The 14,878-nt window shown below is 44.4% G+C and overlaps 1 protein-coding gene across 8 annotated transcripts in view; it reads right to left on the bottom strand.

The window, feature by feature from the left end:
- LOC148659455 (neogenin-like) overlaps nt 1-14,451 on the bottom strand; it is a 201,614-nt gene extending 187,163 nt beyond the window's left edge. For 5 of the 8 annotated variants that reach the window (XM_088641691.1, XM_088641692.1, XM_088641696.1 and 2 more), the window contains exon 1: nt 12,948-14,450. In XM_088641691.1, the coding sequence (XP_088497817.1) occupies nt 12,948-13,035 (88 nt within the window). In that variant the 5' untranslated portion in view covers nt 13,036-14,450. Of the gene's footprint in view, nt 1-12,947 lie in introns of all 8 variants that reach the window. The other 3 variants (XM_088641695.1, XM_088641697.1, XM_088641698.1) reach the window with 1 other exon arrangement.
- Nucleotides 14,452-14,878: the final 427 nt, after the last annotated feature.

Below are 14,878 nucleotides of genomic sequence, written 5' to 3'. Positions count from 1 at the left end.
TGAAATAACTCTACTCAAAGCAAGTCCAACCTCATTAGGTGTCGCTCAGAACAGCATATTTTCTAGGGGAAATCGACTGAATATAAGCTCATTATGGTCACAGAGCAGAAACTTAAGCCATCGTGGTAGCCAAGTGAAAGCTCAAACAAAACACAGCTGTGGAGGCCAGCAGCCTTTCGTGAAGACAAAGGCCAGGGGAGTTCTGCAGTGCCTGACGTGAAGAGTTCTGTAATAACTTAACACTCAGCACCGATAACCTACAGGGATCTTCACCTCGTCCTCACACTGGCCTTTCCAGCCCGAAACGCATCACAGGGGGGCCTGTCAGGAGTTTGAACACTGGTCTTTTTTCAACTCTAAAAAGCACAATGTGAGCAAAAGAGGAATCCCTGTCTACAAACTGCTGGCTGTCATGTGAAGCACACTCCTGACATCCAAATGAACTCATATTTATCTGGGTAAGGCTAACGCTCCAAACAACCTCTGAGACACGGAGAACTTTTCTCAAACGCTGATTATTATTCAATATTCCTAGAATCTACTTAGGTCAGGGATACAAAAAGGCAGACTCACCTCAATTACTAGATATTCAGATATTTATTTCGTCTGCCAATTGTATTAAAAAGCTGTGCACACAGTCTGAACCACTAGGAATCAAGGATGGTACTACTGCAAAACATCTGTTGTCCATGTGAAGAGTTATGAATAATTTATTTCGCCAAAATGGGCACATAAACGAAAAGGCGAAATGTTACTCACCTTAAAATTCTTTTCACCTTAAAAATAATTTTAGAATTTACTCCCACCAGTAAAATAAAAGATGCACACAACATTACTTTCTCAACATACAACAAAAGCATAAGGGGAAAATAAAATTCTACTTCAAAATGCATTTCCAAACCCTGAATTGGAAGAGGCAGTTAGAAAATGGATGGATCCATTCTACAGAAGTATAGATCTACACACGGAAAAAATCACACATCGCTCACGTGGCACAGTTTTTATACAACACCGCAACCCCGATTATTACTTAGATTTAAACACCAGTTTGATACAAAAGAACCAACACCAATCAACCAATCCATCTTATTCTCATCTTGCAGGTAAATTGCTAGATACAGTTTAGAAAGAAGCAGGGAGGAAGAAAGCTCCTAAAATTACACCTAAATGATTTGTTACAATAACACACAACCAGAATGATTGAGAAAATAATGGCAGCACAGGTCTTCATTAAGAGAAAAGGTAAAAAAAAACATTAAACACAACACATCACCAGCCTACCCTCCTTTCCACAGCCCACCTTGCAAATTAAATTAATCTGTAAATGACACACGTCACAAAAAGGCACAGAACACAATAATTCAGACGGAATGAAACTGCGCCGATGGAGACTGTCCCCTTCTCGGCCCAGTTAATAGGGGTTCATGTGGCCTGGGCCCTGCCAGTCAGGCGAGATCCTTCTCAGCAGTGTTGAGAAAGTGACGGGCCCATGGCGAGAGAGCACACAGACCTCTCTGTCCGGGGCTGCCAAGAGCTACAAGCAGGGAACAGCCTGGCCTGTGGTTTGTTTGAGCAGCTCTCACAAGCCTCTCTCTGTAGGAAAAGCCCCCCCCCCCAACTACCCCACCCCCTTCCCTGCGTGTCTCCTGTCCATGAAAAAAGTCTTTGAGACAGCACAGAGGTGATGGGGAGGGGGGGAGAGGGACCTACAGCCCCTCCCCATCAAAGCCCTAGACAGTACCTGTTAGGAGATTTCAACCAGAGGAATACTGCCATGCATTTGAGAAGAAATAAAAATGAAATAATTGGGGATAATTCACTAATGAAACTAGGTCAGCAGGCTGTCCTTGCATCACTGTGGCACAGAAAGCTGCATCCCATCAACAGCATTCTCATTTACAAACTGGGTCAGGGTTAAATGGCTTCAGATTAGACCACATCCAACTTGGATGCAGCGAGTGGCCCTGGATCAGTGGGAAAAACTATTCCATTTTCTTTTGTTTTCTTCTCTTATTTTACCCAGTAGTCTTCCACTTGATGTCCACACAAGTCTGACAGCGGCGAGCCGTCGCATCGTGGCCATTTAAGCCAGAAGCACACTTGTTTGGAAGGAATCACCGACACATGGAAAGCATCCAAGGAAAACCGTCGCAATTAAAATGAAACCAAGGTCTCCGTACTGGAGATGGAGTATTCCAGAAGGTACAGGAAAATAAAATTAAAGCTATTGAATGGATTTCAAAGAACTTTGGTTTCCTTTAAATTCTCAAAGGGTGTGAAGGTCTTTCTGGCCAAGTGTCAGACTAAGAAGTTTAAACTGGCAAAAAGGTTCTGGAGAGTTTAGAATAACAACCGTAAATCCTGTAACTTACAGCTGAATTTAAAAGGGCACAGACTGAACACGATTAGAATTCATGAGCCACATTAATAAAGCACTTTCTGCAGTTCAACATTTAGTGCTTAACTTTAATACAGAAAAGCTGTATTGTGTAACAATTGTGCTTTTTTACAATATCATTTTCAAATCAGATATAAACTCCACCTTTACAGATGTGGACCAGTGAAAAGAAAGAAAATCAGATGAAAACATGAAGGATTCTGAAAAGAGCTCCGCTGCAGTTTCTCTCATCTCCTGAGCACTGTGTTTCCTACACTGCTCCAACTTGTCATTTATGAGCTTAATAATGTAAACACAAACTGCAAAGACAACCTTTAATCAGAAACAAACCTTACATATAAAATTTGTTATGAATGCAAGATCAACAACGTAAAAACTTTAATCACACATCTTTCTCTTCGTAATATTTATGTCAATACCCCACATCCAAAAACAATCACTATCCAGTACACAGTTTCTAAATAACTGATTCGCATTCCTGAGACTGTGCAGTGAGGCAAACTTAGGGCCCATTTCATTCTTGGCAAACCTGCTATTTTAAGAATAAACCACATGAAAGTAATTGACACATAAGCTCGGCCAAGATCCAGTTTTCTACTTCAACCATCCTTCCAAACCCAGCCTGCTATGTACAGTAACACAAGATGCAGACCAGTGCCTGTATTACACAAAAGACCCACGTCACCAGTAAAGACCATTAGTCACGCCTGCTAAAACTGGGGGGGTGAACAAAGCTATTTTGATATATACCAATTGCACATTTAACTGAACACATTTACTGTGACAATTTCCATTTCTGATGAGAATTTACAATGACAATGAATTAACTCTATTCTGAATATTTTAGAACATGCTGTTCAAGTCTTAAGCTCAATGGAAAATAACATTTCCCTGGAGTACTATTATCATATAAATCCTTTGGTGGTCTGCATTGACAAAAGACATGGCAGTCCACAAAGGCTCCTGCACTGTCTAGGTATTTTAACCAAACAAACACACACAGTCCCCACATTCCTCATCTCTGTCAACCCACAGCTAATGTCAGCAACAAGATTAGTAGGACCCCACCCCGTATAGCCCACCCTCCACTCATGTTTCAGAACACACCAAAAAGCTAAGATTGGGGTCTCTAGCACCGCAAAAATGGTGCTTCCTGGACTAGGCTCGACAGCTGTTTCCAGGGAGGAAAAAATAACAGCGATAGACATGCAACACCTTCAAAACAGCAAAGAGCCTTGCTGGAGCAACATACAACATAACCCTGCTGCAGCAGCTACATGGTACAATGCTGAATTGCTTTACTCAGTAACACTTCTTGACCACAGGGGTCATATCTGGCTCTGCTTTGGCTCATGTCAGTTTAAAATATCTTGAGCATGACAGATGATTTTTTAACCTATGCTGCATTTAGCCATGAATCTTAATCAACATTAAAGATCCAAGAATTGCTCTGTTTCCAAAAGCTCCTGAAAAACATACACTTCAGAACTGTAAAACAGTGGCATAACACAGAAGAAAACTATGAGTTTATGACACACGAATAGCTTAAAGAACTATTAATATTCAAAAGAAATGCTGGCTTTTAACACATTGCGCAAATGCAGAATCAAGTGCTTTAAATGCACCGTTGTGAGAACAGGGGCAGAATTTAACGATTACTGGTCATCCTTCAGACTAGAGAATGAGAGACATGGCAAGAGAAGGAGGAATAATTACTTACAGCCAAAGGAAAAGTGCCACAAACACGAGCTGGGAGAAGCTTTCAGCTTCAGAGCTCGTTTCCTCAAGCACATGCAGGCACACCGGGCAGGCAGGCAGGCAGGCAGGCAGGCAGGCAGGCAGAATGACTTCAGGTGGTGCTCGCGAGCTGTAGTCACAGCAGGAAGCCCTCTGATAAGAATGCCTGGTATGTATGAGCTGCCAGGCTGAACAGGAATGGGCACAGTGCATGTTCAGGAACCGTGAGCCACTCCAGAGACTGAGAATGTCCTGGAGCTGCAGTAGCTTCCGTTCCTGCACGCTGCATCCCGGGGTCTAACACCAGGGGCAACTTGACATTGCTCTGCTAATCATTAATAATCATTGCTTACACTTATATAGCGCTTTTCTGGACACTCCACTCAAAGCGCTTTACAGGTAATGGGGATCCCCTCCACCACCCCCAGTGTGCAGCCCCAACTGGATGATGCAACGACAGCCATAGCGCGCCAGAACGCTCACCACACACCTGGGTAATGGCCTTACTCTTGAGAATGCCCTGGGTTTTATTAATGACCACAGAGAGTCATGACCCCGGTGTTTACTCATCAGAAGGACGGCGCCTTTTTACTGCAAAAGTGTCTCCGTCACTATACTGGGGCATTAGGACCCCCACAGACCCCAGAGTGAGCGCCCCCTGCTGGCCCCACTAACACCTCTTCCAGCAGCAGCCTTAGCTTTCCCAGGAGTCTCCCATCCAGGTACTGACCAGGCTCACACCTGCTGAGCTTCAGTGGGCTGCCAGCTGGGAGTTGCAGGGTGATATGGCTGCTGGCTAATGCTATTCATACAATAGTGCTAGCGGCAAGCATTTATCTGCCAACGCAGAACACCTCCCAAGCTGGTTTCTTTTGGGTCCATCTGTGGCTGAAGACTGGCTAGAATTTCCATTAGGTCCAATGCCAGAGCCCCAAGAACACCCACTTAGACTGCAGGAAGGAAAGGAAAGAGACAGAAAAATAAGGAATTCTGAAATGCAGAAAGGAGCAATAGTCTGAGTAACTTATGCACAAGAAAGACAAATGGCTGGATCCCAGCTCCAGTGAGCCCCTACTCCATCTGTGGATATTAAATCCCATTAGCCATAAAAATGAAATTGTACAGCGGGACCTTCCCAGACAGTACCGTAAAATTCTAATTGGTAAAAATTACAGTTTGTGTAGTATTTCACTTGTGTTTTGGGGGTTTTTGCTATTAAACTACAGGAGGAAATTCTCTCGTTACAATCCACAAATACACAACACACTAATAACCCACCATCTCCCACTGAGTGCCGTTAAAATTCGGCTAGAAACAAAGATGATAAATACCAAGTAAATTCAATCTTGAAATAGAACATATTAGCACACCTTAAACTAGATTTCTCTCTGTGATAACGCCTGAAATCACAACAGTCGCAAACAGGATTGTGTTCTGAAGAACAAGAAGAATCCATAAATAAATCGCAGGTCATTTTACTGCCAGGAAAAACAGCATGCTTAAAAACAAAAAGCTTGGAAAGACGGTATCAGCAGAGCTGGAGAAAGACTGGAGAGGGCAGTCAGCTGCCTCTCCTGGCGCCTCTTGACGCCTCTGCAGGATCAGTCACTCACACTTGAAATCACCTGTCTTCAAGGCAGAATGAGCCCCGTGACAGAAGGGGTCAGAATTATTCAGCAGCAGCTCCGAGCAATATACCACCATTAAAAACATGCCAGTTCTTACTTTCCCAATGGACCCAGTGTGGGCGTGCTACCCCTTTCACAGTAAATGAATGAGATGGGCAGGAAATCTTTAGGAAGATGAGGTCAAAGGTGCTTAAATTCAGTGCTATATTAAGAAACCTTAAATATTTAAATACATTTAGAAACTATAATTGGAAAAAAAAACATATTGAAAGTACTCATTATCAGTTATGGTAAGCTAAAGACCCTGTATATCTAACCAACATGAAATCTGTGGCTAGGCTTAATGCCGTTATCAATCAGAAATTTCCACATTCACTTACGTCCTGTACACAAGGCTTGATGCACACATTAGGCAATTACCCAAGGGCTAATAGTCTATTAGAATTAATAAACCAGCGCAGAAAGCTAACTGTAACAGCTGGTCGCCACAATGACCCCCTACTGGCATGAAGATTCAATTGCAGATGAGGAGGAATATGTTAAAGGAACAATGTTTCCTTCTGTATTAACCTGTCTTGTATCAAGATGTAGGAGCTGATCACAGCAGAGTATAAACTAAAATGTAAGAAGGGTCTAACAAGGAGCTCTCGTTTAATCATCATGCATACTACTGAACTGCAATGTGCTTCTCCTGTACACAATCCAATTCTTTTCCAGGTCATGCACTTTACACAACAGGACATCAAGTGTTACAGATATTAACCATTAATATGTTTGATGATGGGAACATTAATAGCATCAAAAATGCCACAGATAGACTAAGGGTCAAATACATTTAAATGCAAATGACTTGTTGAAATTGTGAATATGCATAAGCAATACCTTCACTACCAAAGCTGAAATACAAATGCAAGTATGTGACTTCTTGTTCTAAATTTCACATTTTCTTCCATGCAATAGATATTAAATGATTAGCCAATACAAACATGAGCACAATTTGTGTGCTACATAGCCTAAATCATCGCATATGTACCAATACATGTGCTGAGAAGAGAGAACCTTTTACTCATTTTGATGGCTACAACACAACTTGGATAAAAAGGCAAATCCTGTTCAAACAGTTATAGGATTGTACTCACTCCAGTTCATCACAACAGCAGGGAGACCTTCTATTGAACTATTCTGTGCAGCTCAAGCTCAGCTCAAGTCCATGCTCTGTTCCACCACTTCAAATCTGTCACCCTCAAAAGCTATGAATGTCATGAACAGGTGAGCTCAACCACACTGAATGCATGGCAGATGGTCAAAGTGCAATTTAACATTATCTTGATGAACAGCACTAATGCAGGTAAACCCAGGTTTAAATAAGCACTTGAAATCTTTTAGAAAGAATCTTTTAGAATGTTGCATTTAGATTTGAAAGCATTTATGATTGACCACAAGTCTCGTCACAAACTAGATGCTGAAGTTGTGCATACCACACACTGGTCACATCTACAAGCCTACAGGTATGAGTTACAAATCTGATCTGCTAGTGGAATGAGAGAGGAGATGCTAAAACTAGCCCTCTTTTTTGTCAATACCAACACCCGACACAAGAACGCAGTTTCAGCATATTGCACACGTGAAACAGTAATTAGCAAATCTGCTAACCTGTACCCATCAATAACTTCATCGTGTCCCAGTATCTGGTCCTTGGGAAACAAGCAGCCCTGGCTGCATAACCCTGGTGTTGGAATAACCTCTTCTTGTTATTTTTTTATTTAGCCAAGCTGATAAATTAACAGCTTGGCAAACCATGCAATTATCCTCTCATACTCAAAAACGTCTTCAGGAGATTATCACTGAATCTAACGCAAATATATGTAATTAGTCAACAGCTTGATTTACTTCGAAGAGCAGTTGGTGAGTGTTGCATTGAGGGCAACCAGCTCACACTGCTGACAACGACAGTAACACGCACAGAGGCAGAGCCTTCCTCACACAGCTCTTCACAAAACGCAGATGGTCCATTTGGAGCAGATAAATGAGAAATATGTAACCCACATGAACAGCTGACCCTGTGCTTTATACTACATCATTGTTGTGGACCTGGGGGCTTTGAAAACAGTATGTTATGGGAAGGACATCACAGCCAGATGTTCACAAATGACCATCAACTACACTGTCTGGCTGAGAGGGCAACTTCAAAGGATCTCAAATTAACTTATATGTGCAGTGCTGGAAACACAAGAATGGAAGACAAAAACACTGCAAATGAACCTCCTGCTGTGACAAGGGCAAAGGCCGCATGACTGCAGAATAAACCAGTGAATCACACAAAAAGGTAAGAGCTTGTAAGAATGTCTTAGTATAGAATAAGGCCCACTCTGGCATATGTTAGAATGTAAGGCTACAATACATTTTCTGTCATTTCTTTCAGTGCCAAAGCGCCTTAATGAATGGTCAGCCGATGATAAAACAAAACGCACTGCAAAGAAATAGCATAGCACAATTCAAAATGGAAACACCCTGTAACATACAGTGGATTCCAGGTCATCACTGCAAAGGAGAATTTGTTCTCAAATGCACTATCTGGTAAACTAAAAGAATAAAACAAAAAAGTTTCTCAAACAATATTTAAGATAAGGCCTTCTGCCTGGTGTTCTGGAATAACCCCAGTTTATTACCAGGTGAATGCTTTTTTGGAGTGGCTCTTCACCATCAATATGCGTATAGTCCAATCGATAGAAAGCATGCATAGAATTGTAACCATTCTCATGCTCCATAAGACATCCTAATAGCTTGTTCATTTCCCCCTCGCTGTTCTGGCTCAAGAAATCCCTATAAAGACTGATCATGGGAAGGAATTTGGGAGAAAATAACACGGGTCACCAAATCTGAAGACCCCACTCATTTTTATAAAGTGAGCACCAAGAAACACATCGCTCTATGCAAAGAAATTCTCAGAAGGACAAAGGATTTCACTGGATTTTAGATCATTTGTGTCAGGTGGCATGTTTGATTAATTCATCATTCATGGCTGGCCGTTACATATTTATTATACTCCAACAGCTTCATGCTATTGGCATGTTGGAGCAACACCTCAGGTGAACTCGCCAGCAGTCTTCTGTAGCAAAGAGACATGGTTTTGGGGACACTCTGATGGATGTTGCCGAGTGTGTCATTGCCATGCAGAAATGTGTGCTCACTGGCGTGTATAACAAAGTCCCATATGTGGTGGTGTGGGGAGGAGAGCCCAGTTTCTACAAAACTCCACACGCAGTGATTGACGGCCGCCTGACCGCACAGAGCTTCACTGATCGAGTCCTGGACCCTCACTGGCTGCCCTGCCTGCAGGCTCATCCTGACACCGTGACATTCCAGCAGGACAGCGCAGCTTGTATAACAAGGGATTTCTCGCAAAATAAAAACGCTGCCTTTAGCCCATGGAGGCCCTACATGGCAGGCCTGAGCCACTGTGAACATTTGAAGGAGGAACTGGGGTTGACACGTGGTACCCAAGGCTTGGAGATCAGTTTTGAGCAAAGAATCAAGGTTTTGGGGACACTGCTGGAGGTCACAGAGACACGACACGCATGCTTCTAAACTGGGACTTTCACAGTACAACCCCCTGCTGATGACCGGTATATTCAGTGCAATGGATGTACTTAGGCAATGTCAATACAATATCAGCGCACCTGTTACAAAGAAGTGTCATCTTTCTGGCATTAAAAACAAGATCATGACCAGTGTGACACAGTGTGCTGTGGTTGGTATTGCTGCCTCGCAGTGTTGGGGCCCTGGATTCAATTCTTGGGGTGCTGTCTGTGAGGAGTTGGCTGAGTGTTCACATGGGTTTCCACCAGCTGCTCTGGGTTCCCCCCACAGTCCAAAATCATGCAGGTCGGTTAACTGGCTCCTGTAAAAACCATTCCTGGTGTGTGTGTGCTCCCTGCAATTAACCAAGGTCCCATCCAGGATGTATCCCACCCTGCACCTGTTCAGCTCATGCTCTACCCAGGACCCTGTACCGGACAAACCGGATTAGAAAATTGATCAATTGTGACCAAAAACATCCACAACTCGTTTATTAATTTGAGGCACCCCTAGGTTTATTAAAAGCCGTCCATGAAGACAATGCCTGCAGATGTAACCTGACTGAACTGTGGAGGCTGTGTGTGTGATTTGTGTAGAGGGGGATGTCTCATCACAGGCACAGTTAAGAGAGAATGTGAAAATATCCACAGGGTGGTTTACAACACAGAAACTCCCTCTGCAAGCCAGGCGATCTCCGGAATGCATTAATGTCTTTTTAGATTTCAAGTAAACGAAAAACATTTCACCTACATTGTGAAGCTATATGATGCAGAACCATGAAAACCTCACCCTTTTGATAATGTAGCCAAAAGCATCCTTTTATATCTCACAAAAAATATCTACGTTACTTCATTAAAGGGAGAAAGGGGTAAAAAAGTAGAGACGTGAATTTGGAAAACAATTCCATGTTACCACACATGGGTAACATAAGAACTGCTGCAAAACTACCAATAAAACTGCAGACGGACATGGTTTTCACTCACTGAGCTACCATGAGCTTTTTCAGGATCCTTTAATGGATACTTTCTCCTACGTGCCTGTAAGACAGAAGACTTGCAGCTCGAAGCCTGTTGTGATTTTCAATTAAAAATCGCTTAAATTAAAATGTACCTGATTTTCAGGAGAGGATATCAGAATTGGTATCTTGATACTCATCCTCCATGTTTATGCCCCCAATTCCAAACCCTAGGAATCCCTATAAACTCCCAGAGGAATTACCTTCTGCCTCATTTTATTGCTTTGCAGGCACAGTGTGCTAATGCCATCCCTAGTCCAAACACATCCCTTTGTACTATACTCCAACACAGCCTGCGATTCTACACAAGCGCAGCTCATTTCAGACCCAAGCCTTTCATCAGCCCCCTGACACAAAGAACCCAAGGCCCACCAGCATACTGGCAGTCTCTGCCTTTTAAAAAGATTCTCTTACTGTAATTTGGGATGTTTTTTAAGTCAAGCCCCAATACCACTCCCATTCACCCCTTATTGTAAACGCACACAAAGATGACGTTTTCAGCCCTTATATGAATGCTGTTAGGAGCTTCCAAGACCTAAAGTTCCATTTTTTTTTTTATTTAACGAGGTTTTGCTGTCTTTCAAACAACGCAATGCTTCAGATTGGCTGTGACTGTAAACATAGCAAACGCACACAATCCAGCCGCTTTCTTGCATATTTGATCGCCCCCAGGGAACGTCTAATTGTTTTTCTGTACTTGTCGGATGCGTGTCAATCTTTTCCCCCCCCCATAAGACAATTCATTACTTCAAGTCAGTGTTCTGTTATTAGCAGCAATCCCTGCAATACTGACCAAATATTATCAGCGATTCAATTCACACCAGCCGAGACATTCTCTGACGATTTCAAAATGATCACCTTTAAATATTACACATGGTTTCAGAATACCATCCTTTCTCTGTAACTCATTCTGTCCACAATATATAGTATATTCTTATTGGAGTATGTAATTTTTGAATCGTTACTAACGGGTTTTAAGGATTTAGCCCCAGAGTTGTTTTGGTCGGAGGAAAGCTCCAGAAAAGGTTTTTCGCAACTGTACGGGATGCAATGTAATAATTAAGTGGACAAATTGTCTAAAACAGCAATTCTACAAACTGGCTACACGTCTCTTTCCGTCCAGTCAATGTAGATCAGGAGTAATTTAAAACCTGACACAAGAAAACGTGTTGCTTTAATCAACGAAGAATGTCCAGCATCGGTTACAATGCTTATTCCGTCGCTGCTTAATTCAATTCTCCCCTCTAGCTTCCGATATTCAGACTGGACCGCTCAATAAGATGTACTATCACGGTCCCTACAGTATTTGTTCGGACACTGAATAGATTAAGGTGACGGGTTAAAGGTCAATTTTTAAAAACCCTTGCGAAACTGCAAGACTTTTCCAAACGATTTGATTATTTTTTTTAATTTTCCAATTTCACATTGTTATTGATAACCAATTCCGTATTCAATAAGCCCCTGCCTGAGGATGAATCGATACCCCAATCCTACACAATAGACACCTATTTTCCGTCCGCCACCAGTATTTACATACGTCTCCCAGGTTAGCGATAACTACTGAACAAACATACCTGCAGAGACACATTTGTCGAACACCTTGTTTCCTTAATGCAATTGATTTCGATACCATATCTCCCCAATGTTATTTCTTAATACCCTGTTCCTCTCTGCACAGTTAAACCAAGATCTTCCAGGCGCTGGACGCGAATCGTAGACACACTACAGTGAATGCAGATTATGTAGTAGCTTTCAATAATACTCATCATCATTACAACAATTAAAAGACGAGCGAAGCCTTCACACAGTCATCTCCGTAAATTGCCTCGACGTATTTTCTCTAATTCTCTACAACTCTAAAAATTAAATTCCTGAAATCCCCTAGTAGCCTCCTGTAAAATATCCTACTACTGCGTGCGTCGCTTTCACGGGGGAGAGCGAACACCTTCGGTGCTTAAAAAATTTCCAGGACACTGAAATACGGAATGTTTAACTTGGCGTTTCAGTTACGGATTTATTTTCGCCCAACACCAACTCCACATTGCCCTTTCCTCGCCCAGCGGCTCATTCGGACCATCCCGGGTTCCCTCTCCAGATACTGCAATTCCAAAAAACAATCATTCCCAAACCTCGCAACTTACAAGCCGGCGCACCACAATCAGATGCCGCCACTTGCATTTAAAAAATAAATCAAAGAAGCCACTTAAGTCCGGCTCTCAAAATGCCAGTACACCAACACTCCCGAGACTCGGGGAGTCGTCCTCCCGGTAGCGAAAGAACCCATTAACGACGCACAGAAGCCCCCCAAAACTGTTGAGTGGGTCGCACGGAGGGATCCGCTGTGCAGCGGCAGCGGAGCCACAGGCAGCGCGTGCGGGACCCGGCGCGAGCGACTGTTGCCGCCGCTGCATTCCACTACTTCACCGCGCGCTGGGCTGCCCGCACGAGCCGCACGCGCTCCGGTCCCCCCCCCCCCCCCCCGGCCACAGCCCGCCGCGCGCCCGGCAGCGCCCGGGCTGTAAACTTCCCGACTCCGCGGGGGCAGAGAGAGAAGGAGAGAGAAACACACCGGTGCGCGTCCGCGACTCACCTTTCTCGGCGTGCCTCGCCACGGCGGCCGAGCGCAGGAAGGTGAGACAGGAGAGAGAGAGGAGCAACCGGGCTCCCCACTCCGCCATCACTTTTCCGAAAATGTTTATGATAGCGAACACCACGGGGGCAAATCCGCGTTTTAATCCTCTTCTTCAGCCTACCCCCCTCTCCTCCTCCTCCCCTCTCTCCAGCTCCGGAGCAAGCGAAGGGATTCCCGGCGGTTTCACGCTACTGGTGTGAAGAAAACCATTCGGGATCAGCTCGGCTGGAAACTGTCCGGCAGGAACATGTAGTGGCAGAAGTGGGGAGAGATGGAACGGCAGCGACTGGGAGTCGGGTTGTTTTCTTGAACTTAGAGGGGCGAGAACGAAGCCTGCACTCAATCCATAGCCGCGGGGAAGCCGCACTCGTGAATAATTGCATCGATGATAGAAGAAAAAGGGCGGAAAAAAAAGAAACCCGAAAAAAAAAGGGGGGAGTGAAGAGGGAATCCGGGGCACAAGCACAGGAGGGGGAAAAAAAACAACCACTTGACCAAATCCGATCCGCCGCGGAGAGCGCAGCCGCCTCTACTGAGAGACAGCGGCGGCGTGGAGGGCTGGAGCTGGGTGTGGGCTCGCCGGAAAACAGGGGCCGGAGCGCCGGGACACTCGGGATCGCGGACTCGCAAGGTGAGCGAGTGGAAAACCCCGGCGTGGAGCCTACCGGAAGGCCACGCGTCGGAGCTTTTGTTCCACTCGTGTGCGTCAGGCGGGCAGAGCGCGGAGTCTGTTAGCCTCACACGTCTTTACAGGTCTTCTGCGGGGCTACGTTTCACAAGAAATCATCCCATGGGGTACTATCCGCGACGCTCACTCGTTTCAGTGTTTCCCGTTGATCGTGGAATATCCACAAAACACGTGGAATGGTCTTGCTCCATTGTTACTGTCAGTTGTATGGCCGAATTAAAATCTATATTTTTTTAGAGACGCACATAACCCGGTGCGCCTAAAAATGTTCTACACGTGATTTCGCGTGGTGTTGTCCGCGTTTCATTCAATTGAGCGTGCAAGAAATAAGCTCGTCCGGAGGAGGCCTGTTTTTAATGTTTTCGTCTCTTTTCACATCTTATAAGAATGCTGTAGACGGCCAAGAGATCAGAGCAGGAAGATTGGTATCGGAAAGACACGGAGTGCCTCGCTGTCAGACAGGCGCTTCGCTAAAAGAGGGTAACACTGCCACCACACGACTGCTGCGCCGACAGCACCCGCGACAAGTCCAAGAAGGGCGCCTCAGGCTTTTCAGGGTTTGTGTGAGGTTCCTATTAGCCGCCGGCCTCACTGAGATTTTGACTGAGATTGGGGAATAGTTTTCCTGGTGTCATCAATTCCTTGCAAACCTTTCAACCAGACCACCGACGCCCACTGTCCACGCACCTCGATTCATATTCGCGGACCTGAGCGCCTCGGCTCATTTCAGTGTCGACTGCATGTAATCGACCCCCCCCCTCGCTGGGCTACTGGGCTTTGCGTGTTGCTAGAGGTCCCAAGAAAAGCAAAGAAGTTCAGTTGTAATTGATATGTGATTTTTCAGAACAAAAAAAAACTTAATGATAAACACAATCTTTCAGGGGGATTTTGGACACGTCCCTCTATCTGGATTTCGTGGAGTTTCACCCCATGGCCTACACCATGCCGTTTTTACAAGCGAAACCCAACAGTTTCGGTCCAGCACTGCTCGTGAAAGACATAAAGATCACCCCCGACTGAATTGCGCACCGTTCGATCATTAATTGTCAGAGACGGGTAATAAGTTTGGTCAAGTGTTTCTACCGGAAAATGGTGATTCCACAGAGAGACGACGTGAACATCCATGAAAGAGAAGGATTTATTGTGGAATTGTGCACACAGCCCCAGACGTCTGGATTTAAAAGCGGGGCTGTTGAATTGG

This window comes from Lepisosteus platostomus, chromosome 7 (assembly GCF_059453375.1).
Source record: "Lepisosteus platostomus isolate fLepPlt1 chromosome 7, fLepPlt1.hap1, whole genome shotgun sequence".
NCBI classification, from domain to species: Eukaryota; Metazoa; Chordata; class Actinopteri; order Semionotiformes; family Lepisosteidae; genus Lepisosteus; species Lepisosteus platostomus.
Note: the sequence above shows the minus strand (reverse complement) of the source record. Positions and strands in the feature narration are given on the sequence as shown.